We start from the raw sequence: 27,688 nt of genomic DNA on the forward strand, positions 1-27,688 counted from the left end.
CTCTTGGCCTGGTCAGGGCACGTTAGGCCCAGTCTCTGCCACCTACTCTATCTTGTCCCTCTTGGATGACACCTGCCTTTGAATGCCAGCCTCACCCTTCACATGGCTCTTTGGGCTGCCTCACCCAGTCTCTGGGATGGAGTTCCCTTACCTCAAAGCAATAGCAACTTCTTGGAAGCCCCCACCCTGCTCCCCCTGAACTGGAGCATTCATCAGCAGTGCCTGTGCCTAAGTGTGGTGTATCCTCATCTTGCCTCATTTGCTATCGCCAGTTTTTGGCATTGGGTACATGAAACCACGCAATCTCATGTCTTAGTCACTGTTCTATTGCTGTGGGAAGATATCACAACCAAGGCAACTTACAAAAGAGAGAGCATTTAATTTGGGCTAATATGGTGATATTTTATTTGTATTAAAATGTTATTTGTATGTTAATAAATAAAGTTGCCCGGGGGTCAGAGCTATTAGCAAGCCATAGGAAAGCAGGGCAATGGTAGCGTACGCTTGTAATTCCAGCACTTGGTAGGCAGAGCTGGGTAAGTCTCTGTGTGTTCAGGGATACAGCCATTATTGGATACACATGCCTTTAATCTTAATACCAATCATGGAAAACCTGGAGGCCTATACAGACAGGCTGTGAGGAGGCGGTCATGTGGTTGGGTTTACAACCAATGAGAAGGCAGGACAGGAACTCTATATAAAGACTTTAACACAGGGGTAGCTCTGGTTCGGAGAGGTAGGACCACCGCAGGAGGAAGGGTAAGGTTTTAGCTCTTAGCTCTGACCTCTTGGCTTTCTTCTTTGCATTGGTTCTGTGTTTCTTATTTAATAAGAAGGTTGGATACATCTACAGGCTTGCTTGCAGTTTCCGAAGACATGTCCGTGACTGTCACGGTGGGGAGCGTGGCAGCAGATGGGCAGGTATGGTGCTGGAGCAGTAGCTGAGAGCCTACATCTGATTTGAAAGTTGGAGGCGGGGGCAGGGGGGGTGGGGGAGAGAGAGAGAGAGAGAGAGAGAGAGAGAGAGAGAGAGAGAGAGAGAGAGATACTGAGCCTGGTGTGGGCTTTTGAAACCTCAAAGCCCACCCCCTGTATGTCACCTCCTCCAACCAGGCCAGATCTCCTAATCCTTCCTAAACAGTTCTACGGACTGGGAACCAAACACTCAAATATGGGAGCCTATGGAGGCCACTCATATTCAGACTTCCACATCTGTCTATGATTTTGATCTAACTGGATATGATGACCTGTAACTGTAATCCCAACACTCAGGATTACAGAAATTCAAGGTCACCCCCGGCTACATACTGAGTTCTAGGTTGGCCTGAGCTACATGAAAACTTGTCTTAAAAGAAAAAAAAATCAAGTGTGTACTTGAAAAAAAAATGTAGAAAACATCAATGAAGAAACCTTTACTGTCACTACCATCCATATCTTTAGTTTGAACCTGACCACTTCCAAAATGCACTCACTGTGTACATGGCCTTCTCATTTGGAAGTAAGATCAAGGCAGCTCTTATGTATTTAGTTTTAATTCCATGATTGTCTGATTCAAAACCTTATCTCCCAGAGATTGGATTGTATGGAAAAGGAAAAAAAAACCCACACATTTGTTTTCAATTGCCTCAGACTCGAAGGGACATGTCCCGTCCACTCATGGACCAGGTGAGAATTTACCACATGGTCTGATTTGGATACAAGGGGACCTGGGAAGTTAGTCAGATGGGGGTTTGGTAGTAGGGAGCAGGTTTGAACTTTGCAATGCCTAGTCCTGTTCTGACCATTTGCCTGTCACCTGACAGCAGCTGTGTCTGAAAACATGTTAGATGTGCATATTAGAGGCAGAGATGGCTCAGTGGGAAAAGGTGCCGAGGGCCAACATCAGTGCCCTGAGTTCAATACCTGGGTCCCACATGTAGAGGGAGAGAACCACCTTCCTTAAGCTGTCCTATGACATCCATACCACGCCCATATACATATGCAGGCACACACACAATAAATAAATATAATAAAAAAAGAAACACAGGTCAAAAACCCTGCAGGCTAAAGTTTGAGAACCAGGGCTGGAGAAATGGTTTAGTGGTGAAGGGCACTTGCTGCTTGTATTAGGCAGCAAGAATTGCCATTACGCAGCTCTTCTGGGGGACAGGACCCAGGTCCAGTCCCAGCACCCATGTCAGGCAGCTCACACTGCCTGTGACTTTAGCTCCAGAGGATCTGAAACCCTGACCTTCGTGAACACCCGTACCATGTACATATCCCCACACAGAGACTCATAATTAAAAGTAAAAGAAACATTAGAAAAAAAAATTGAGGACTGAATGTAGTATGGGGGGGACATACTAGGTTCACTAGGGGACCCTAAAGCAAAGCAAACCCAGAATCCCTGTACCTCACCCAGGGGCAGTAAAACCTGAGTCATGGGATCACATTCTGGGGTATTCTAACTGGGTCCAGGGTGGGGGATTACTGCACGCAATGGGGAAAACTACAGTTTCTGCTTCTTTTGTTGTACCGTACAACATTCAGCCCTTACCTGGTTAACTTTAGATTAGTCAGTTAATGTCTCTGAATTAACTTCCGTTTTCTCATTAAGAGTGTGTGGCCTGATTCTGGAATCTACTGAGTGGTGAGGATTGTAAGATGTGGTGTTTGCTTTACAGAACAGCCGATGTAGTCTTCATGTCATCTAGAACTGCTTTAGAATTTTAATTTTGGTTGCTCTTCCCACATAACTATACAGAGAAAATATGTTTGCTAAACTTAAACCCAGGAGTGTGTTTGTCATCTAATTCCTTACATTAGAAAGAGAGAGAGAGAGAGAGAGAGAGAGAGAGAGAGAGAGAGAGAGAGAGAGAGAAAGAAAGAGAGAGAGAAAGAAAGGAAGAAAAAAACTCACATGATGTGGTTTGGATAAGAATGGTCCCCATTGGTTCATAGATTTGAATGCTTGGTCATGAGGGGATTGACACTATTTAAAAGGATTAGGAGGTGTGGCCTTGTTGGAGTAGGTGTGGTCTTGTTGGAGAAGGTGTGGTCTTGTTGGAGTAGGTGTGGCCTTGTTGGAGTAGGTGTGGTCTTGTTGGAGTAGGTGTGGCCTTGTTGGAGTAGGTGTGGTCTTGTTGGAGTAGGTGTGGTCTTGTTGGAGTAGGTGTGGCCTTGTTGGAGTAGGTGTGGTCTTGTTGGAGTAGGTGTGGTCTTGTTGGAGTAGGTGTGGTCTTGTTGGAGTAGGTGTGGTCTTGTTGGAAGAACCCCAACTATGTCACTGGGGGTGGGCTTTGAGGTTTTCAAAAGCCCAAACCCGGCCCAGTGATCCCCTCTCTTCCTGCTGCCTGTGGATCTGGATGTAGAATTCTCAGCCACTTCTCCAGCACCATGTCTGCCTGTATGCTGACATACTCTCCACCATGACGATAATGGACTAAACCTCTGAAACTGTAAGCCAGCCCCAATTAAATGCTTTCTTTTATAAGAGTTGTCATGGCCATGGTGTCTCTTCACAGCAATCGAACACTGACTGATACACCGTATTTATTTGTTTATTTATTTTTAATTTATGTATATACTTATTGTGTGCATGAATGTGTGTATGGGTATAGACACAGTGCACTCGCGGAGGTCAGAGGACAACTTTCTGTTATCAGCTCTTTCCTTATACCACAGGGGGATCGGACTCAGGTCATGAAGCTGAGTAGAGGCTTCTTACCAAGCTCTTCCTTACATTTTTAGCCCCTGACCCCCTCTCATAAAAATTTGGGGTTGGGACTTGGAATTATTCGCCCTATGGGATGATAATTTATTATCATTTTTTTCTTAGTGCTTTCTCTTCTATTGTTTCCAATCATACCTGTCTCAAGCATTGAATTTGGGGGCGTTTTGTAACCAGTGTGTGAACTGAAAAAGTTTTTTTGATTTCCCCCGCCTCCTGCTATCTGCTTGGTGATCTTGTCATGTGATTGGCACTAGAGTGGCCTGCTCAGCATGTGTGGGGGACATTGTTCCAGTATCTGAAAATGGAGGGTCGCTTGTCTCTCTGTATTTGGTCTGCTGCTAGGAAAGGGGAAATAAACGCTGTAGTTGCATAGATTCTCTTTTACGGGAATTTTGCTATAAAGTGAAATTTTTATGGTGTCAGTATTAGCGTAGATGTTTCAAGCAAAAAAGCTCATAGACAGAGCTGAATATTTTGCCCTTATCTTCATTGAATTAACTTAGCGTCCGTGTCTCCCAAAATGAAATGGTTTCTGTGTCTGAAAAGTTGAAGTGTTAGATAAAAGCTTGTGTTGACCAGTGAAACTCTCTTTGGCTCGCGTTTGTGCTTTAACGGCTTTGGATGACAGCTGTGATAGACTGAGTCTGGAACCTGACAGAAATTGGTACTTTATTTGATGGAGCCCGTGAATCACGCCGGGGTTAATACTCTGACAGCAAAACACCTGTATTTAAACTTCGGAATGGATATAGATGGTTCGGTCCATTCAGGCACTCCGGCAGGAGTGAATTTAGGACCAGTCTAGGGTGCTGGCTGGCGAGAAGCATAATTTTCAAGGAAGTAATCACAAAACTGGGTGTTGACAGCCTTGAGTTCAAATTTCAGACTCCCCCTGTAATATGATATAAATCAGTTCTCGCTGGGTCTTCTTTACTGCCTGTAAAATATGATTTGCTGTGTTCCTTTCACACATACCTCATTGTGCTTCTCAAATACGTATTTCAAGGATTAGCAAGTAATTAAAAATAATTTCATGCTAAATTACAGTCATTTGGAGGGCGCACAACTTTTTTTTCTTAGAAACTTCTTTACTCCCTGGCTCTGTTAAAAATAAAATAAAACAAAACAAAACAAACAAAACCCAACAACAAACAAATAGAGGGTCTTTAACCATTTAGCTCCTGGACGCAGTCTGAAACATGAGTTCATCATCAGCCGTGAGCCAAGCTCTGCCATGAGAGCGTCAGATGTCAGGGGTGGTGGTGGTGGTATGCACATTGGTCTCATCATTTCTTTCTTTCTTTTTTTTTTTTTTTTGAGACAGGGTTTCTCTGTGTAGCTTTGGTGCCTGTCCTGGAACTCACTCTGTAGCCCAGGCTGGCCTCGAACTCACAGAGATCCCCCTGACTCTGCCTCCTGAGTGCTGGGATTAAAGGCATGTGCCACCACCGCCCAGCGCTCTCATCATTTCTGTGGGGGAAAATCTGACTTTTGCGGGGTCATTTCACTACGTGGGTTTGTTGTTTTGGTCGACACAGGGAAAGAGAAACCAACAGTGACTCCTCATTGGGGAGTGGTGTGGATGTCTACCACCCCGGGGAGATGGAGCTGATCATCTCTTAGGATAGCTTTTGAGTTTCCATTCCCAGCTTTATTTATTTATTTTTTTTAAGCAGGATTCTATTTCTCTCCATGAATAAAGCTAGGGAAGGTTCGTTGTTGGCACTCGGTGTCCCTGAGGTGGATCTTGATGAGATTGTATTAAGCTGTCATTGAAGGTGGCATTGGCTGTCACTGACCCTCGTCAGTGGTCACTGTGTCTGTGAAGACTAGGTCGAGTGAGTGGCTGGGGAGTGCTAAAGGCATTTCCTGGGGAGAGCATAGGATGTGGTTACAGGGCCCGGGAGGGAATTTGGCTTAGTACCTTGGACAAATGACTTAAGCTTGTGAGTCTGAATGAGTTCATCTGTCATTTTGACCTCCCTTCCAGGCTTGTGGGGATTACCTAAGTCAATGTGTGCTGAATGATTGGGAAGCTCCAGCCTTGGCAGTCAGCATATGCCCGAGTTTCTCAGGCAGCATGTCCATCACACTTCCCTGGCTAGTCCTGGATATAAGTGACAACCAAAAATCTCTGGTCAGAGGCTAAAGGGATGGCTCGGGGGTTAATAGCACACACTGCTCCTGCAGGGCACCCAAGGTCCGTTCCCAGCATACATTCACTTTATAACTGCCTGGGGGATCTGATGCCCACATGCAGCCTCCACAGGCGTCTGAACCCACCTCCCCATCTGCATAATTTAAAAATAGTAATGAAATATTTTGGGCTGGAGAGATGGCTCAGGGTTTAAGAGCATTTGCTGCACTTGAAGGACTGGGTTTGGTTCCTATCATATGACATATGACAGCTTTCAACCCTCTGTAACTACAGTTCTGGGGGTCTGACACCCTCATCTGTCCCCCTTGGGCACTGCACACTCATGGATATACATGCAACCAAAAACATTCACATGCATAAAAGTAAATAAATCTTAAAAATCCAAACATCTGGGGGGCTGAGGGGTGACTTAGTGAATGAAGCATTGGCCATGGGGATGACTTAGTGAATGAAGCACTGGCCGTGGGGGATGACTTAGTGAATGAAGCATTGGCCGTGGGGGGTAACTTAATGAATGAAGCACTGGCCATGGGGGGTGACTTAGTGAATGAAGCATTGGCCGTGGGGGTGACTTAGTGAATGAAGCATTGGCCGTGGGAAATGATTTAGTGAGTGAAGCATTGGCCATGGGGGAAGACCTAGTGAATGAAGCACTGGCCGTGGGGGTGACTTAGTGAATGAAGCACTGGCCATGGGAAGTGATTTAGTGAATGAAACATTGGCCATGGGGGTGACTTAGTGAAAGAAGCACTGGCTGTGGGGGTGATTTAGTGAATGAAGCCCTGGCCATGCAGGTGTGAGGACTGGCATTCCGGCCCCCAGCACCCACACAAGAAAGCTGGGCAGGCATTGTGGCCTGCCTGTATCCTGGTGCTTAGGAAATGGAAATGGGATCCCAGAAGCAGGCTGGCTAATAAAGCTATTCAAACTGGCCAGCTCCAGTTGCAGCAAGAACCTTGTCTCATTAAAAAAAAAAAAAAAAAATGGTGTTGAGTGATTGAGGAAAACGCTGAACATTAACCTACATACACACACACACACACACACACACACACACACACACACACACACACTCATGCACCATGCACACGCGCAAGAACATGCATACACATGTGCATTAATGTCACTACCCACAAACCCAATAGAATTGTTCTACAAAAGAATCATCCCTGTCATCTAAATGGTTCACGTCCCCGAGCACCTGCTGCCTCTCTGTGTAGCAATGGTCCCAGCACGTCTGGATAAGCACGTGCTGCAGCCCAGTTGTCCATGGAAGTTGACCTGCGGGTGTCCTTTAGACGTCAGATCCACAGGATTCCAGCTCATCTCAAAAGAAGTGAGAAATGAGGAACTTAGGTTTGGTTCAAGGGACAGACAAGGGTTGATTCTGAGGCTAGGTGTAGTTGGTTGTTTTTTTTTTTTTTCACTCTTTACTCTTTGGGGGCCCACTACCCAGCTCCCAAATAAATACATGGAGATGTATTCTTTCTCATGAATGCCCGGCCTTAGATTGCCTTATTTCTAGCCAGCTTTTCTTAAATTATCCTGTCTACCTTTAGCTTCTGGGCTTTTATCTTTCTCTATTTCTGTATTTCTTTTCTTTCCTTCTTGCTCCATGACTTGCTGTGTAGCTGGGTGGCTGGCCCCTTGTGTCCTCCTCTCCTTTTCTCACTCCCTCGAGCTCCTCTTCCCAAATTTCTCCTCCTATTTATTCTCTCTGCCTGCCAGCCCTGCCTATCCTTTCTCCTGCCTAGCTATTGGCTGTTCAGCCCTTTATTAGACCAATCAGATGTTGTAGACAGGCAGAGTAACACAGCTTCACAGAGTTAAACAAATGCAACAAAAAAGAACGCAACACAACTTTGTATCATTAAACAAATGTCCCACAGCATAAACAAATGTAACACCTCTTCAACTAATATTCCACAGCAGCTAGGCACTGTGGTAGCCCCCCCTCCAGCCTGATGCTGTGCTACTTTGCACCTCTGATGCGGGCCCACTGCAAACATGGCTTATGAATTATGGGTATCTGCTGTTGCAGTCTGAATAAAATTTCTGGAGGCATTTCATCAAAACCTTGTTTGGCTGTCCACTCAGTTTGAATCTCTCTACCCATACACGAGTGCCACTCGCAGACCTCATCAGAAAAGTTTCTTTGTGCAGTGGTCAGTGGCAAAGGTGGAAACTCACAACTGGTCAAAGTGTAGGGAATAAGTGTCCGCAGAGAGCTCAGTCCTCGTTGGGACATCTATAATATACATCTTTCCCAAGGTGTAGGGGTCATTGTGGAGGAGGAGAACAGAAAGGTTGTGAGAGCCAGGGGTTGTGGAGGATTGGCGTGGAAGTGTCTTCTGGATATGACAGGACAGCCACACCCGTGAACTCAAAACAGCTGAGGTCATCTGTGTAAGACCCGCATAATATCAGGCCAGTCAACCGTCCAGCATGGAGTAGGAGGGGTTCATGAGCCCCGACTCTTAACCGAGGAGCTGTGGATAGTGGATGGCTTCTTGGGGAGAAAGCAAGTCAGTTTCTTTAAGGGTGTGGCTCCTGGTAGGTTGGCTATGCTCCAGTAGGTGGCCTCACATCCAGGAGTATATGGACAGTACAAATTGAATTCTATGGATTATTTTAAAAAAAAGATATGAAGTTGGGAAAATATGTGGGAGGAGTTGGGTTAAATATGTTCAAAATACATTATATGAAATGCTCAAAGAATTAATAAGAACATTAAAAGGAAACCTTGTTTGAACAATGAGGACATAGACATTGGGTACCACTCATTTTGGTAGTCTTGGCAGTGATGGGTAATGGGGATGATGTCTTTGTACAAGTGTCCCCATAGAGGGGATAGGCTAATAGTGCTGTTTTAGCATAACGAGGCACTCAGGCATTAGCTGCATCACCATGAGGTATTCTGTGTCTTGTATTAATTGACACAGCTGTGGCACCATTTGCAAGCTTTGGCTATGGTGACTGCAGGAAGTTCAAGCTTGATGCAAAAATCTTTTACCATTTCCACCAGTCCTTTGACTTGCTTTGACCCACAGAATGTGACAAAACATTGGTGTGCGACTTCAGAGGCGGGGCTTCAGAGCCCTGCCATGTCTAATTGTGCTGCTCAGAACATTCCTGTTGGAATCCACCCCTCCTGCTGTGTGACAGCCCAAGCCTCTATATAAAGACAAGAACCGTGGCTTCTAGTTGACAGCCAGCACCCGCAGTCAATCACACAGGATGCCATTTTGGACAAAGCTGTCTGCCTGCTCCACAGGACAACATATGGGTGAAAAGAACCACTCATTCAAACCATGGAATGGTTTGGAAGGAGTGAATTCGTCATAGTTTAGGCAACCAGTGACTATTTGCAGTGGAACTCACAGTGACTGATTAGAAAATTAGGGAGGTAGCAGATCTCATGGAATAGTCAAAAGGGCTCCTTAGGAGTGTGTCCAAGAGATGCTCAGAGAACTCTTAGAGCCATGATGGAGAAACTTTTTGGGGGAACTGGACTGAGGGACTCCTCATTTGTACAAGGGGATGGTAAGAGTAACCTCTTTGGGATCAGAAGTATATTTAGATGGACAATGTATATGGAACAGTATATGAGTGTTTGGCATGTCTACAGTCGGTTGTAGCCAGTATTGTGGCTCTTGTCTGAAGCTAGCTTTCTAGTTTGACCCCCAGTAGCAAACAACTGCATTGGTTTTGCATGCATCTTATTTTTGTAGCAGGCAGAAGCCCTCTTAAGGGCAGGTGCTGTAACTTCTACTTCTCTGTGTGATGTAAGCTCTGCATCCATTTGTTAATGGGCTGGAAATGGTACCGAGTCTGTCCCATGTCCCTAAGGCTTCTAGTCTTCTGTGTCAGTTTGTAACCTTAGCTAAAATTTCTAAAGCAGAAAAAGATAAAAACCAACTTAACTTCAATCAACACTGGTATTTACTGGTAGGATACTGGGGGGCTCCCATGTGTGTCTTTCAGATCATACTGTGAAGCTGGGGACCCTTTTGTCAAGGAGTCTAGTCTTACTTGTGCTTAACTGTTAGTGTCAGAGCTTGAGGCTTTGGCAGTCTTACTGCTCTGGGCTCACCACCCATCCTCAAGAGGACAGTTAGAAAAATAATCACCAGGGAAAGTGAGCTGTTCCCCTGGTTGGCATCAGCCTTTTCCTTATTCCCCCATGAGGTTCCTGGGGAAATTCTAATTCTGTGGGCCATTGTCTCAATAACCTGATAACCATAGAAAGGACACAACTGTTTCTTCAGAATACCGCCCCCTCCTGTTGGGAAGGCTACATTAGCTACACACCTGCTGTGAGCTCTAGGTTGCTCTCTCTGGGGATACGAACAGTGTCCCTCAAGTCAAGGGCAGGCACCTGAGCAGACCCATGGCAACTAGCAGCAGCATCAATGGACATTGTGCAGAGGAATCCTTGGAACTAGCCCAGTAGTCTCTGACTGTTTTTTTAAAGCACCATTGTTACCACTGGTGACACAGAAGGAGTCACTCAAGCCTGCTGTGGGATGGTCTGTATGTCAAATGCTCTGATTGGTCAATAAATAAAACACTGATTGGCCAGTGGCCAGGCAGGAAGTATAGGCGGGACTAACAGAGAGGAGAAAGGAGAGAACAGGAAGGCGGAAGGGAGACACTGCCAGCCGCCACCATGACAAGCAGCATGTGAAGACGCCAGTAAGCCACGAGCCATGTGGCAAGGTATAGATTTATAAAAATGGATTCATTTAAGATGTAAGAACTAGATAGCTAGAAGCCTGGCACAGCCATACAGTTTGTAAGCAATATAAGTCTCTGTGTTTACTTGGTTGGGTCTGAGTGGCTGTGGGACTGGCGAGTGACAGAGATTTGTCCTGACTGTGGGCCAGGCCGGAAAACTCTAGCTACACAAGCCTCTTCAGCCAGTACTGTCCTGTTGTTAGTCAGCTGGGAGAGCACGTAGCTTTGGTCTAAGATGGCAACAGCAGGCGTGTGGGGGCAAGTGTGTGCATCCCAAGCATGCGTGGACGGCAGGTGCTGAGCATATCACGGTTCTCTGACCAATATAGCACGTTCTAATTTCTTTTTAGGGTCTGGCCACTTGTATCTATCTAGTCACAAGGCATTAAATTCCATGTGTGTGAGGCAGCTGGGATTTTTATCATTTTCCAAGGGAGTCAATGATTAAAATATCAGTTTACACAAAGCATCTAGCTTTTCCTGAAGCGTGCCCTGTAACACGATGGGGGCTCCTGATATATGAAGAATGGGGAGTCCAAAAACACTGGTCAACAGCTTCTATAAATAGAATGTGAAGCAATTAGCTGCGGTTCTCAGCACATGATGGAAAGGAGTGAATTAGATAAAGTCTTCCGATGAAATTCAGGTTAATGGATGACTTTATATTTAGACACTGTCCCTCTTCCAGGAGCTTAAACTGGTTGGACTGTAAATTTAATACAAAATTATTTATGTGATGTGATTTGCAAAGAAGTGAGTAGAAGTCTCTGCCCAATATAGTTTCTAGTTTTTTTCCCCCCACCCTAAGTGATTCGGGCTTCAAAATTCTACTGTCAGAGAGATTCATTCTCTTACGTTAAGTAGTACTTCTGAAACCAATCCTTCATTTTGGTTCAAATGTGAAATGCCCCCCATAGTCTCTTGTGTTTGAACATGTGGTCCCTAGCTGGGGATGCTCTTTGGAGAGGATGTGGAACCCTTGGAGGGTGGAGCTTGCTGGAGGAAATAGGCCGCTAGGGGTGGGCCTTGAAGCTTTAGAGGCTGGCTCACTTCCTGTTCATCCCTGCTCCTGTGGACAGGACATGACCCTCCCACTGTGATGGATTTTATCCCTTGGGAACTGTGAGCCAAATAAACCCTTTTTGTCCCCTAAGTTGCCTGTCAGAGTATTTTATCACAGCATCCCCTTTGTTGGAAGTGAGCAATTCACTGTACCATTTATGTTTTCATAGTTTGGTGTAAATTCTTTATTCAGTATTTCTTTTCCTTATAAACTTGTGTGTGTGTGTGTGTGTGTGTGTGTGTGTGTGTGTGTGTGTGTGTGTTCGAGGCAGTCATAGAATGAAGGCCCACTAATACATACAGAAGGGGAAGGAATGCTGGATAACAAGCATTTACATGACACACTTCAAAATATCTTGCACAGGTCCTTATCTTAGGCCTTTAATGTTACAGTCTTGTAATTACTGATATGAAATAGAGAATTTCTTTTGGTGATCATATTTAAAAATCTGCTAGTGAATTCTGATTCTCCAAGCTATTTTGATATGCCCAGATGGGGTGCCAAACACTGTGGCTGTAGGTTTAAAGACATGTGATTGGTCAACTGAGGTCATATGACTCAGTTACTCTGGAAACCAGGGGCAGGTTAGACATTGTGAATGGAAGCAACATCAGATCCATGTGGAGTTAGGGAAGAGAGTTTCCCGAAGGAGGTTGGAATTACTGTCTGCTACCTGAATTCTTACGGTTCAGAGCCATCTGCCTTTCAAGCTTCTGTGGTATAAAATGATTCATTCTTACCTGAGGGGTGTGTATGTAGGCAGTGCACGAAGGCTACATATTTGAGTTTGTGAAAACTGGACCCAGACTCAGAGCCAGCCCAGGTTTTCTCTGTGGAAATTGACCCACATCTTGATCTTTCTACATCTCAGTTTCTCAACAGTGATTTTTTTTTCCCCAATCAATTTCCCTCCATTGGTCTCAGGTAAGCACTTAGTCGCTTTCTGTTACCATCCTTTCCTAGGGTCTCTCAGAAGCAGAACTGGCCCTTTGCATATCTGACATTTTCTTTCGAGACAGGGTCCCATGATGACTCAGCCCCGGCTGTCTTGGAACTCGCCATGTAGACCAGACTGGCCTCGAACTCATAGAGCTTGGCTTCATTGTTCTCCTGAGTGCTGGGATTAAAGACATGCCAAGCTTCTGTTTGAATCTCTCTCTCTCTCTCTCTCTCTCTCTCTCTCTCTCTCTCTCTCTCTCTCTCTCTCTCTGCTTATTATGAACTTTTTTTTTTTTTTTCGAGACAGGGTTTCTCTGTGTAGCTTTGCGCCTTTCCTGGAACTCACTTGGTAGACCAGGCTGGCCTCGAACTCACAGAGATCCGCCTGGCTCTGCCTCCCGAGTGCTGGGATTAAAGGCGTGCACCACCACCACCCGGCTATTATGAACTTTTTGAGATTTGTCTATACTATAGCCGAATTCACCTCCTTTGTAGTGTTCCGTTGCAGTCCACAGATCTGTTGATTGGTGGTTCCGTTATGTCCAGTTGTGGCTGCTCCAGCTGCTGCTTGCTGTGAACATTGGTGTGTGACTGCAGGGGAAGCACTTTCTGACAGTTTCTCCACATTCCGTGTTACCAAGCGCTTTCAGAGACTAGATAGGCTGTGTGGTTAGTACACACTCAGACTTCATCGCACAGAGTGAATGAAAGGCAAAGGGCAACGAGAGAAATACACTGAGTGAACGGAATAAAACTTTTCTTAATTGGACATAGGTCATATTTGACCTATGTTAAATTTCATATATTTATTAATAGGGGTGGCAATTTAAAAAGAAACACCTAGAATAAAGGGTATAATTAAAAAGGTCCTCAAAATAGGTAAAATGCATAAAATAGCTGTATTCTGAAAATTAATGCATACTTATAAAAATCTAAAATTAGGGACAAAGTGTTGCAGAGCATATTGGTTACTTTAAAGTCCTTTAATTGATGGCCATTAATTCAGGATCTTTTAAAAAAGTGTGTGTGTGTGTGTGTGTGTGTGTTGTGTGTATGTTTATGTGTGTTTATGTGTTTGTGTATGTGTATGTTGTGTGCATGTTTACATGTGTGTGTTGTGTGTCTATGTTTACATGTATGTGTGTATGTTTACATGTATGCAGGTGTCTGAGGAGTCTAGAAGTGGGCATCAGACCTGCTGGAGCTGGAGTTAGGCAGGTGACTGTGAGATGCTCCACATGGGTGCTGGGAACCAAACTGGGGGTCTCTGGAAGAGCAGCAAGTGCTCTTAAACACCAGTCCAATGCTCTGGCTCCTAATTCAGGATCTTAGGCAAAATATATGTGTACTTCATTAGGCATGCTGACCTTTGAGCATTTAGGTTTCAGGTACATTTTAGGCAAATTCACTTTAGGTAAGTTTCACTGCCAGTGGGAGGAATTTGTGAACTTTTCCCTTTTTTTTTTTTGTTTTGAGTGTTTGTACATGTGTGTGAGTACATGTACTCCATGGTGCATATGTGGACATCGGGGGGAACTTGCAGTTCTCTTTTTTGACCTTGTATGTACCAGAAACAGAACTCGGGTCATCTGGATTGGCAGCAGGCACCCTTACCTGCTGAGCCATCTCACCAGCCTGAGCACTAATTTTTCCTACCCCGCAATAGAACATTGGTTTGGTGTCCCCCGCTGACTGTGAAGGAAGAGATGATGTCCCGAAGACATAGCAATGTAGCTGAAAGTCTTCCTGTGTCCTGCCCAGTCTGCAGCCGCTTAGACCCAAGTAAACACACAGAGGCTTATATTAATTAAAACTGCCTGGCCATTTGCTCAGGCTAACTACTGACTAGCTCTTACACTTAAACTCATCCCATTCCTGTTAATCTATATGTCACCACATGTTCCGTGGCTTTTCTTGTGTGCCATTTCATGCTGCTTTTTGAGCGGTGGACTGGTGTCTCCTGACTCAGCCTTCCTCTTCCCAGAATTCTCCTCTCTGCTTATCCCGCCTATACTTCCTGCCTGGCTACTGGCCAATCAGCATTTTATTTATCAATCAATCAGAGCAAAACATATTCATAGCATACAGAATGATATTCCACAGCACAGCAACACTCAGTCAAAGCATGAAAAGAGGTGAACATGAGGGGGAAACTGAGGCCAACATGTGGCAGCTGAGGGTCTACGGGATGGCTGGGTCTGTGAACATATGTGGGAAGCTCTTGGCAGACTCTTGAAGAACTTGGAAGCAGCTTTGCTAGGTGTGATGGGTAATGCTGATTGTCAACTTGACGGGACTCAGAATCACACGGGAGACAGTCCTCTGAGAAACTGTGAGGGATTTTCCGGAGGAAGGAGGACCCACGCTGAGTGTGGCTGGCACCATCCCCAGACTGGGGTCTGGGTTCGAATGAAAGGAAGCAACTGTGCCGAGCACTGGCATTCCTCTCTCTGCTTCCTGACTGCAGAGGCAATGTGACCTGCTGCCTCAGGTTCCTGTCAACCTGGCCAGAGAAGATCTCTCACCACCACAGCTTCCCCCCATGATAGGATGCACTCCTCAATCGGGAGCCGAAATAAATCCTTCCTTCCTTCAGGTCCTTTCATTACAGCAAAACAAAACAACACAAAAACCACAAAAAACAAACCCAAAAACTAATATGCTGGGTTCCGTCTTGTCAGGAATGGGTGAGAAATAGCAAAAACCCTTGTGATGCCGGAGGAGGAACCGTCAGACTGGGTGGCTGTGGAGTGAGTGACCAATGAGCGTGAGCAATGCTTCTTCCTAGCTGCTCATTGGTTCTTTTCTGATACAGAGTATGGGGGGGGGGGGGACTTTTCCAAAGTACAGATGCCCCGGATGCTACTGATGCATAGCAACATTTAAAGACCCGTGTTCAAAAGTGAGACCCAGTTAAGATCTAAGTGTGATGGGGCTTTAACGTTGAGGACATGAGCAGGGAAAGTCAGGTAGAAGAGTCGGGAAGCGGGAGAGGGTTTCAGAAGTTTGCGTGACGTTAGCCTCTGGGGTAGACTCGAGAGAACACTGGTGACGAGGGGTGGGGGGGGGGGGTGTGTTTCCGGGATTCAGGAGTCGGCTGAAGAAGAGGAACGCGCGCGCTTTATCATGTTGTGGTGGCTCACTCACTCACGGTCACCTGCGTGTGGGAATCTGGAACATCATCTCCAAGAAACTACCAAGGTCAAAAGCCCTCAAAAAGAAAACCATACGTTCAGAAAGAGAAGACACAAAGCGTGGGATTCTGTCCTGATGTTTTAAAATAGAAGTTGCCTAAATAGCATCCCCTCCTCTCCTGGAGGGTGTGCAGCAGTCGATTCTTGGCCAGAGGCCCGGCCAGAGGCTGGCTGCAGCACCCTGGAGGCAGAAACCCTTTGCAGCGCCTGTTCCTGGTCACGTTTGTCCTGCACTGTGGCTCTGCATCCTCTAGATGGCGATAAGTCTCCAAAGACTGCTAAACGTTCGAGAGAGAGAGAGAGAGAGAGAGAGAGAGAGAGAGAGAGAGAGAGAGAGAGAGAGAGAGAGAGAGAGAGAGAGAGAGAGAGGAGAGAGAGAGAGAGAGAGAGAGAGAGAGAGAGAGAGAGAGAGAGAGAGAGAGAGAGGAGAGAGAGAGAGAGAGAGAGAGAGAGAGAGAGAGAGAGAGAGAGAGAGAGAGAGAGAGAGAGAGAGAGAGAGAGAGAGAGAGAGAGAGAGAATTTCCTCAGAGCGGACTGGAGGCTGCTGAGAAAGATCCCCTTTGTCTCTTACTGTGGCGAGGGTTTGAAATCCTGGCCCGAGTCCAGCGTTTGCAATGCTGTGATCTATCCGGGGACCCAGTTGTTGCACCTCCAGATTTAAGGGTACCCTGGGGCTGGGATGTAAAGAACCGGGCGACTGGTGTCCGCGTTGCCCAGGAGCCACCGCTGCCCTGCACTTTTGAGTCTGCTCTTACTAGGCCAGGGCTTTTAATTTTTGGATCATTTCCCACAGGAGAGCTGGTGGCAATACGTGCAACACTCACCCCCACCCTTCACTCCTGTTTATCTCCCCTATGTATCATTTCGCCAAATGCTTTAGGAATATTCGGCCCTCTCAAATAGGTGTTACTGTTTTTTCTTGATTGCATGTTCGCGCGTGAGGCTGTGCATTTGTATTAGGGTGGCCTGGTTAGCATTAACTGTGGATTTAAGACAGCCTAGAGTCATCTGTAAAAGGACTATCAGGGCTGGAGAAGTGGATTTGATTCCTAGGACCTAAATGGAGGTTCACAAACGTCTTTTAATTCCAGTTTCAGGGCATCTGATGCCCTCTTCTGGTCTCTGAGAGCACTGCATGCACACACGTTCAGGCAAAACCTAGCCACACATATTTAAAAAGAAATAAATTTTAAATGAGAGCTTTCAGAAAAGGATCCCTGACCGAGTGACTGTCTTTGTCAGGTTAAACTGTGGGCATGTCTGTGAGGAATTTTCTTTATTGATAATTGAAGAGTCCCCAGCCCATTGTGGGCGATACCATTCCCTGGGCAAGGTGGTCCTAGGCTGTGTAAGAAAACTATTGAGTGTGAGTATGAGTGAGAGCTGGTGAGTGAATCAGCAAGCAGAATTCTTCCATGGTTTCTGCTTGAGTAATCGCTCTGACTCCCCTCGGCCATGGGCTCTGACCTGAAAGTGTAACCCCAATAAACCCTCCCCCTCACTTAAGTTGCTTTTGGTCAGAGTGTTTTATCACACAAACAGAAAGGATACAAGAGCAGAGGATGTGTGTGCACACATGTGTGGGTGCAGATGGAGTCAGAAGACAACCTCAGATGCTGTCCCTTGGGGGCCATCCTTCTTTCCTTCCTTTCTTTTTGAGACAGGGTCTCTCACTGGGTCCTGGGGTTCACTGATTCACCCAGGGTGGCTGTCGGGCAAACCCCAAGGATCCATCTGTCCCTGCCTTCCCAGGGTTGGGATTGAAAGTGTGTACCACCACTTCCATTTTCAGAATGTGAGTTCTGGACATCAAAATCAGGTCTTCTTGCTTGCAGGGCAAGTACCTTACCAGCCGAGTTATCCCCTGGGGCCCTGTGTTTCCTCTTATTTAAATAAAAAATGCTTGTCCAAAGCCATTGCGTCTGGGATTTGATTCAACAGCTTGGGTTCTGAGTCATCATGTTAAGGACAAGGACAATGTCTGAACATATTCTACCGATCTGGTCAAGGACCTCTGTGATGAGCCACGAGTTAGTGAAATGTCCCTTGGGCCAGTACTCAGGACACAAGAGGATGAGGTGTCTGGGGAGTCAGGCTGTCTGGAGCAGGGGTTAGGACACACTGAAGAGAGGTGTGTGTGTGTGTGTGTGTGTGTGTGTGTGTGTGTGTGTGTGTGAGAGAGAGAGAGAGAGAGAGAGAGAGAGCTTGGATGGGGTGATTCTCCCTTAGCTCCATCTGTATCTGCAGCTGGACTGCTAACCAGCAGGGGGGTTTGGACTTTTTGATGACAGCGGCTTTCTTGGAGGGCAGACAGCCAAATGACCTACTTAGAGCAGGGAGTAAATGCAGATCTGATCGGGAGACAATTGGCAGTTGCTGGCCTGCTGGGTCTCTGGGTGACACTTCGGCATCTGCCAGAGAGAGGTCCCATCTGACATACGAATGCAGAGGCCTTGAGGTCAGCTGGGAGCCTCTGTCCCCGCCGTGAACTTCTGTCAAGAAGTCACTAGGACGAGAGAGCCGGGACTGCTGTGGAGAATGGAGGCAACGGATGCGAAGCCATATTTCTTCCTTTTCTTTTAGTTTGTCTTTTGGATGTTTGCAAGTTTTGCGACTTGTCTCAGGGTTTCTATCGCTGTGATGAAACACCACTTGGGGGAGGAAAGGGTTTATTCGGCTCACACTTCCACATCACAGTTCATCATTGAAGGAAGTCAGGACGGGAACTCAAACAGGGCAGGGACCTGGAGGCAGGGGCTGATGCAGAGGCCATGGAGGGGTGCTGCTTACTGGCTTGCTCAGTCTGCTTTCTTATAGAACCCAGGACCACCAGTCCAGGGATGCCAGCACCCACAATCAGCTGGACCCTCTCCCATCAATCACTAATTAAGAAAATGCCCTACAGCTGGATCTTATGGAGGCATTTTATCAATTGAGGTTCCCTTCTTGCAAATGACCATAACTTGTGTCAAGACGACGTAAAACTAGCCAGGATACGGCCTGTGAGGGGCCAGCTCAAGAGGTTTCAGAGGGGAACAAATATTAACAACATTTGTTGTGTCCATCACTGAGCTGCTTGCTGGAGTTGTGGGGATTAGAGAAGCTCCGAGGAACTGGGGTGGGGTGTTGAATAAGTGACTGACCACTGCACAGGCCAAGAGTCTGGGAAAACTCAGTCCCTTCCTAGAAAGATTGACACTATCCCACCTCCAAATGAATCCAGGCCTGCTCCTCAGGTCTCTGGGTGATTTACAGAGCAATTCCCAGAGTGACCAGCAGATGGCAGCAAAGGCAAGGCTGGGCTGCAGGTGCCCAGCTCCCGGCTCAGTTCAAAACAGCTTTAATATTGCTGCAATTTTGGTGCCTGCATTACAGCGTGCCCATCCACCCCCTCCACCGACCTCCTCTACCCCAGGGAATAATAGTCTCTAAATCTTCCGGAGTAAAACCTGCCAAATAGATTTCAACATGTGTCCTAATCATTTGGGCCAATTCTCCACTCTGAATGGTGTTGGTCTCAGTGGGACCGTCTCTCCTGCGGCTGTGGTGCTGAACATAGAGCTAGGCCCGTGGCATGAAGGGAAATAAGGACCAGCGCAGGAGACATCTCAAGGCACCAACTAGGGGAAGAGAAAGGCCGGTAATGCAGAGTGGTGGGTCAGAAGCCCACCTGCCCAGCACTGTTCAGAAACAACCAGCCAGGTGCGTCCCCTCTCCAGGAAGGGATGCCCCGCCACTGCTCCTGACTGCAGAGTTCCTCTCCCAGAGGCTAAGATGTTCCTGGAATTCACACTTGCTCATGGCATGGAACGACTTTTCTTCATGGTACCTTGCACGTTGTAACAGTAAAAAGACTTCAATCTTACATTTAATACATATAATTATATATAATATGTTATATATATAATATATAACGTATCTGTCGTTTACCTGACAGTAGACCCCACAAAGGCAGGGCCAGTTCTGCTCTGGCCAATTCTGTATGTCACAGGCCTGGCCTTGACCCTGGTGTGGTTATGGTACAGTCTATTGTACCATAATAATTCCACCATTATCCATTACGTACTTATTCCATGATGGAATTCCAACTCATTCCTTGGTTACTTAAGGAGAAAAGCGGAGTATGGAGGCCGACAGCCAGGATGACCTGGTTGGAAATGTTGGGTCTTTGACTAGTTCGGTTGGTTTTGATGTAAACTTGCCACAAATTAAAATCACCTGAGTAGGGGGCTTGGCGTAAAGATCTGTCCTGATTGTGGTCACGGATGCTGGAAGACTCTGCTGACTGTGGGAGGCACTTTCTCCAGATGAAAGGGCCCGCTGGTGGTGGAGGTGGTGGTGGAGGATTTCTCCCCTTCTGTTTGCATGGCCTCCCTCTTGCCTCCGAGCTGATTTGCCCCTGTGCTGCTGCCGCTGCAGATTCCTTCGCTGACAGCAGAACAGGCGGTTCTAAGATTCCATCCTGGACTAGGGAGCACTGGCCCTCCAGGAAGCTCCAGTCTTCCACAACCAGACTGGAGGTGCTGAGGTATCCAGCCTTGTGGACTGCTGAGGTATCCAGCCTTGTGGACTGCTGGGGTGCCCAGCCTTGGGGACTGCTGGGGTACCCAGCCTTGGGGACTGCTGGGGTGCCCAGCCTTGGGGACTGCTGGGGTACCCAGCCTTGTGGACTGCTGGGGTGCCCAGCCTTGGGGACTGCTGGGGTACCCAGGCTTGGGGACTGCTGGAGGTACCCAGTCTTGGGGACTGCTGAGCTACCCAGCCTTGGGGACTGCTGAGCTACCCAGCCTTGTGCACTGGGCAAGTAGCCATTGTTGGGCCTGCCCCAGTGTAAGACAACCACTGTGGCCCACCAGGACTCTGAGACCCTGGCCTCAAGGACCAAGTAACCACCGGATTCCCAGCTCTCAGGTGTGATTCTTCTGTTGTTACTATTTCGGAGCTGCCTTAAGTTCACACACACACACACACACACACACACACACACACACACACACACACACCCTATATAATGACTTACTCAACCTGTGTACCTGAATATGTTGTATATGTTACACCAACTTCGGTTTGTGTCATCTGTAAACGGGGATCAGAATATGTCTCCTGCAGGGCGATCACATGCACGCAATGAGATAATCTATGTGGTATTTATCACAACGTTTTATTTTCGAGATGGGGTTTCTCTGTGTTAGTCCTGGCTGTCCTAGAACTCACTCTGTAGACCAGGCTGGCCTCCAACCTAGAGATCTGCTTGCCTCTGTCTCCCGCGTACTAGGGTCAAAGGTGTGCGCTACCACAGTATTTGAAATGAGTCAGGAAACATGGTTGGTTTGTGTGTCGGAGGCTCCGTTTGTCATCTCCTGGAGAGACAGTCTGTTTGATTGTGTGGGGAGGACAAGATCAGCTTAGGAGCTGGGTGGCCCGGCTTAGGAGCTGGGTGGCCCGGCGAGAAGAGGAAGGGAAGACTTTTGGAGACAATGGCGGCACCAAACAGGGTCTTAGCTTTGTTGAGATGCCCTGTCCCGGGGTGTTGTGTGGAAGGCACTGCCCTGAGTCAGAGTAAATAGGAAGCGGGGCTGGTGAGATGGCTCAGTGGCTACAGGTACTTGCTGCTCGGCCTGAGGACCCACATGGTAGGAGGAGGGAACAGACTCCCTAAAGCTGTCCTCTGACCTCCGCACATACGCTGTGGCATGTGGATTACCACTCCTTCTCCCAAATAAAGAAAATAAGCACAATTAAAATGAATAATCAGCTGATAAGGTAAAGCTGTGTCCTGGTTATGAAAAGAACAGAGATCCCTGACAGATGTAAGAACACACAGCTGAGCAAAACCATTAAGACGCTTGAGTCCCCAGACCGTTCAGTTTTGCCTTACACGTGGGGGACCAGTGAGGTAACAGCAGCTGGTGAGGAGAAGGGTGAATTGGGTCGGTGGTGCGTACTTGTAACCACGGCACCCAGGAGACCCAGGGTTGCATAATTAGATCCTATCTCTAAAACCAAACCAAACCGAACAGAGCCTGAACAAAAAGAAATTTCTCGGACGTATGTTTAAATAGCCGAGATATCACAATAGCTGAAGACCAGTAACAAGCCGCCAGCCAACCAGATAGAAACCAACAACCCACAGCAAAACAGCAATCCGTCTCTGGGATCCCAGCCGCAGCCAATGGCCTTGGAATGTGAGGGATGGGACAGGCTCTGGGCACCTAGGATGACAAGCTGGGGAGGTGGTTCAGTAGCTGATCAAAGGGAGTACGTTTTCACATCTAGGAAACTTACTTTGGGCAATTTTTTTTTTTTGGTATTGTTTTTAATGTTATAAATCTATACATCTGAGGTAATTTCTCTTTAGTTTTTCTTGAAGCCAGAAGAATGGACGAACATTATGACCTTAGTAGATCCCTTCCCAGCATAGGACTGTATACTTCTATCCATCGGCTGCAAAAGTCCTGAAATGATACAAGAATTTTAGTTGCATCTGGAGACGGAGTACAACTAGGTGCCCCCCAACAACGCAGCTTTGTTGAGGAATAGTTATCAAACAAGGTTGCATTATTTTTAGGGAGGACAGCATGATGATTTGATGTGCTTACACATTGTAAAATGATTACTGTGGCCAAGCTAATCAATACATTAGTCACATCACATAGTTATATGATGCGAACCAGGACAAGGAGGAAAGGGAAAGGATGATCGGAAGTTCAAGGTCATCTTTGCCTGTAAAGATGATGGGGATTAAATAAGTCCATTTTTATATATATAGTGTGTGAAACATTTAAGATTTAATCTTTTGGCAAATTTCAAGTATACCACAGAGTATTGTTAATTATTGTCAGTGACTGTGTAGTGTTTAGACTTCCAGGACTTATTTTTGGTGTGTGTGTGTGTGTGTGTGTGTGTGTGTGTGATACTAGGAGTTGCTCTCCACTGTATCACCAATACCACCATGCTAGGAACTGAACCCAGGGCCTTCGCATCTCAAGTAAGAACTCTACCACTGAACTCCATCCTCAGCCAACATTTGTTCATTTTATGACTGAACATTTGCCCAGTCTGACCAACATCTCCCTACTGTCCCTCGCATACCCTGTTCCCTTTTCGAAGTCCTGGGGACTTCCAGTTTGCTATCTGTTTCTCTGTTATATTTAGATTTCACACATGAGGTTGTGCAGAATTTATACTTCTCTAGCAGCCTGGCACATTCCACTTAGCATAATGTCCCCCACATTAATCTATGTCATTACAAGTGGCAGAACTTTCTTCATTTTTATGTATGAATATTATTCCATTGAACAGCATATTTCATACTCCACTTTTTCAATTTGTTCATCTGCCAACAGATGTGTGGATTGCTTCCCTCTCCTGGCTGTGTTCAATTGTGCTGCAGAGAACACAGGGATGTAAACATCTCTTCATTCTCTTGGATGATTCCATTTCCTTTAGCTGTATGAAACCTAGTAGTAGAATTACTGAATTGCAACAGTAGTTCTAGTTTTTAATTTTTTAGATGCATTTTTTATTTTTTAATTTTGTGTGTATGTCTGTGTGTGAGTGTTCATGTGTGTGTGTAGTACATACATGTATGAGTGAAAGTGCTGCTGAGTGAGTCCAGAAGAGGGTGTCAGAGCCCCTGGAGTTGGATTATAGGTGACTATGGGCTCTGGTAACTGAACTTGAGTCCTCTGCAAGAGCAATATGTTCTCTTAACTATGGAGCCATTAGGTCCATATTTTTTATTTTTTGAGGGCTCTCCATGCTATTTTTTTTTAAAACAACCTCACAGCATTTATTGTCACCTGATAATAACATAAGGGCCACTAAAACAATATGAATAAATCTCGGACTATGCTCCCAGCAGCAGACACCTTTAAAAACACTACATGTCCTCTTCAACCTCTTCAACTTCTTGAGTGCTTGCCAGTTTCTAGTTGGAAACACTCTGGAGCAGAGTAATATTGTCTCCTTTCAGCATGATCCGACCCAGTTGTTTCCTTGACTTTGTTTTAGAGTGAATTTCTTCTGCGTCATCTAATACGAGGTTCATGTACTCATCAAAGCCAATAATACAACCCTCTATCCGCATATTCACTTGCTCATACAGCCAGACCTGAATCCGAGACCTATTTTGCAAGTATCTGAAGATGAGGTTGATGGGCTGCACCATCACCTTCTGTACCTTCTGGCCCTGGCCGCGGTACGCCATGGTGGAAGTCACAAAGACCACACCCATGCTATTTTTTATCCACCACATCAATTTACATTGGTACCAATTCATACTGACAGATGTGAACCCTCCCTTTCCTCTGCACACATCTTTTCTACTTTTGATCATAGCCATTCCATTGGGTATGATGTAATAATTTATTGGACTTTTTGATTTGAATAGTGATTTTTAGCAACTTTTCCAAAACCCATTGGCCATCTTCTTATGAGATGAGATATATCCATTTAGATTTTTTTTTAAGATAGGGTCTAGGTTTAGGGTCTAGCCTCAAACTCTCTATGTAGTCAAGAATGACCTCGAGCTTCTAATTCTCCTGCCTCTACCTCCTGAGTGCTGGGATCACAACCATGTGCTGTTACACTAGGTTTATACATTGGGGATCAAACCCAAGGACTTATGCATGTTAGGTGAATGAATGATCTACCACTCGAGCTACATTTTTTCTATACATTTTCAGTACTTTTTTTTTTGGTTTTTCGAGACAGGGTTTCTCTGTGTAGCTTTGCACCTCTCCTGGAACTCACTTGGTAGCCCAGGCTGGCCTCGAACTCACAGAGATCCACCTGGCTCTGCCTCCCGAGTGCTGGGATTAAAGGCGTGCGCCACCACCGCCCGGCTCATTTTCAGCACTTTTAATATATTGTCTCATTTCTTCTAGGCTCTTTTCAAGTTGCTTGGTGGACAGTGTTAGTGGCAGAGCAAACCTTGTTAGTAGCCAAGGCCAAAGAGTGATGGAGAAATATTCATGTATGTGATGGGGCCAGCAAGCTGACTCCATGGACACCAATCTTTGCTTAAACTTGACCCTTCTATCTGTGTCCCAAAGCTTCCACAAAGGTTCCTTTGTCCATGGGCAGGTAGCAAATTATTGTTGCTATGAGTGTGTGTGTGTGTGTGTGTGTGTGTGTGTGTGTGTGTGTGTGTGTGTGTGTGTTCCTGGTCGGCCATCTTGTTGCCATCACTTCCATCATTACAGAGGTAATGACACTGGCAATAATGTGAACATTTGCATGCTGAAACTGTACTTCCCAAATAAAGTGACTGTTTAGGAGGATGTGTTTATTTCATTACTGTTGCCATCACTACCAATATGGTGATCAAGAACAATTAATTACCTATTATAGCTTCCTGCACTGGAGGGGCCGGTCACACCTGTCTGGGTAGACCAACCACTGTGCAGAAGCAATCAGGTAGTTTGCTGTTGACAACCCTAGGAGAGCTGACAAGAATCTGTTTACATTGCAATAACTTTATAAAGAATGGAGCAGGTCACAGTATTTTGCAGTACCAAGACGGATATTGGAAACCTTCAAAATGACCGTGTTGGCATGGAGAGTGCTATCCTTTTAAATTAAATTTTGTGAGGGAAACTGTGGTAGCATAAGAAGGGAAGAAGAGATAAGGGAAACATATTTACGGAATTTCTACTGTGACTCAGATCCAAAGATGGATGCCATGATGAAACACCGTGTATCTGTCCATGGGATCTCATCATCTTGAACACTGATCCTCCCTCTCCCCTTGTCCTAATCTGCCTCATTGTTCCTGTAATAAAGCACTGATCAAAACCACTTACCAGTGGAGATGGGGGGCGGTTCTATTTGGCTTACAGGGTGCAGTCCATTGTTGAGGAAAATCAAGGGGGGAACTGAAGCAGAGACCGCGGAGGAACACTGCTCACTGGTTTGGTTCACTTGTGTGAGAAGTCAGTTTTCTTTTTAAAAAATATTTTAAATGTCACTATGTTTTTATGTGTATGGGTGTTTTGGATACATGCATGTTTGACTACACACCACATGCATGCCTTGGAGGCCAGAAAAGGGCATTGAATCCCCCAGAACGAGAGTTACAGATGGTTGTAACCCACTACATGGGTGCTAGGAATTGAACCTGTTTTTTTTTTTTTTTTTTTTTTTTTGGAAGGACAGGTAGTGCTTTTAACCACTGAGCCATCTCCCCAGTCCTCAGTTAGCTTTCTTGTACAAACTATGATAATCTGCCAGGGGGTGGCACTTCTCACAGTGAGCTGGGCCCTCCCATATCCATCATCAACCCAGACAGTTCCCCACAGGCCAGTCTGATAGAGGCAATTTCTCAGTTGAGGTTGCCTCTTCTTAGTTATGTTGACCTGATGGCCAAGATTAGCCATCACACCACTGCCTCTGCCTCCTGAATGCTGGGATTACAGGTGTACATCACTACCCCCAGTTTATGTGGAGCTGGGGATGGAGGCACAGGCCTTGTTGCATGCTAGGCAAACCCTCTACCAGCCCCAGCATTGTCTTTAAAAGTTGTTTTTTTCCAGTTGGTAGTGTTTAGGTGGAAGCCCTGCAGGTGCCATATACCCAAGGAGTCTGGGATGATTAGATGGAAGCCCCACCTCTCTCTCTCCCCAGACCCTGCCACTAAGAAAGCCCACCAAGAGTCAGCCCCATCCTGCAGCTGCTCAAGACCATGCCTACAGGCTACTTAAGACCTGGCCGCCATACCTGCCATGTGCTCCTGTGATTCCTCTCCTGCCTTCCTGAGAGTCACCCAGGAGGTGCTTTGCTATGCTTGGATTAAACCTGGATTTATTAATTCAGCTTGATTGGCTTATTACATTGTCAGCAGAGGATACCCAATAACTGGGGATCTAAAACTTCTCAGGTGGAATAAAGCCAAGGAGGCCACTCGGTTTGCCATGGGTTCCGCATTCATCAACAGAGATGGTCTGTCCAGTCGTCACTGTGCTATCTCTTGCTGTGTGATGACAGGCCAGATGCTTTGTGTTTAAGAGTTCTGTGAAGGAAAAACCAATGGGCTTTCGAAGTTCCCGGGTTCAAGATTGGTGTGTTTTTGGGCAAGCCCTGGCCTCAGCCTCCTGTCTTCTAGAGCTATGCAGGTGAAATATTTGCCTCATGGGATTTTTAAGAGGCAAACAGGTTAACGGAGGTGGCACTGCTTAGTGACTTCCTCAATGATGCACAGATGGGGCCAATGCCAGTCCAGTGACTCTGGCTTTTTGGTTCCCAAGGCATAGAGCTATTGATGTGGAAAGGGTAGTGCGGTTCCCTAAAACTCCAGCCTCCTCCTGAGTCTTCCTTCCTTCCTTCCTCCCTCCCTCCCTCCCTCCCTCCCTCCCTCCCTCCCTCCCTCCCTCCCTCCCTCCCTCTCTCTCTCTCTCTCTCTCTCTCTCTTTCTTTCTTTCTTTCTTTCTTTCTTTCTTTTTCTTTCTTTCTTTCTTTCTTTCTTTTTGAGACAGGGTCTTGCTATGTACCCAGGCTAGCCTTGATATCTCTCTCTCTCTCTCTCTCTCTCTCTCTCTCTCTCTCTCTCATTTAGACTGGCCTTGAACTCAAGATCCTTCAACCTCAGCCTCTTGGGATTACAGGTCTGTGTCATCGTGTCCAGCTTGCTAATCACTTTCTTTGTGGACCCTCTGGTCCGGGTGCAGGTGTGAAATTTCAGGATGGAAAAGCATCCCCAGAGGTTCTGTCTTTCCGGGCAGGTATTTTGGTTTTCAAAAGAATTATTTGCCCAGCTTGAGTTCTTTTAGAAACTCATTAGTTTATAATAGGCACCTACAAAGCACCTGCTCTTTGCTTGGCGCCCTGGGGGAATGCCTCTGCCCTCGAGGAAGACGCAGGAGGTGAGACATCATACACAAGGCAAC

The 27,688-nt window shown here is 46.2% G+C and overlaps 1 protein-coding gene across 1 annotated transcript; it reads right to left on the reverse strand.

Moving 5' to 3' along the window:
• Positions 1–23,574: 23,574 nt before the first annotated feature.
• Positions 23,575–24,029, reverse strand: LOC128114059 (small nuclear ribonucleoprotein E). The gene has a single exon (XM_052743927.1). It carries the CDS (start codon positions 24,010–24,012, stop codon positions 23,734–23,736), a length of 279 nt encoding a protein of 92 aa, XP_052599887.1. The 5' UTR covers positions 24,013–24,029; the 3' UTR covers positions 23,575–23,733.
• Between the last annotated feature and the right edge of the window lie 3,659 nt (positions 24,030–27,688).

This window comes from Peromyscus californicus, unplaced genomic scaffold (assembly GCF_007827085.1).
Source record: "Peromyscus californicus insignis strain IS unplaced genomic scaffold, ASM782708v3 Scaffold_19__1_contigs__length_69161282, whole genome shotgun sequence".
In the NCBI taxonomy this organism is placed as follows: Eukaryota; Metazoa; Chordata; class Mammalia; order Rodentia; family Cricetidae; genus Peromyscus; species Peromyscus californicus.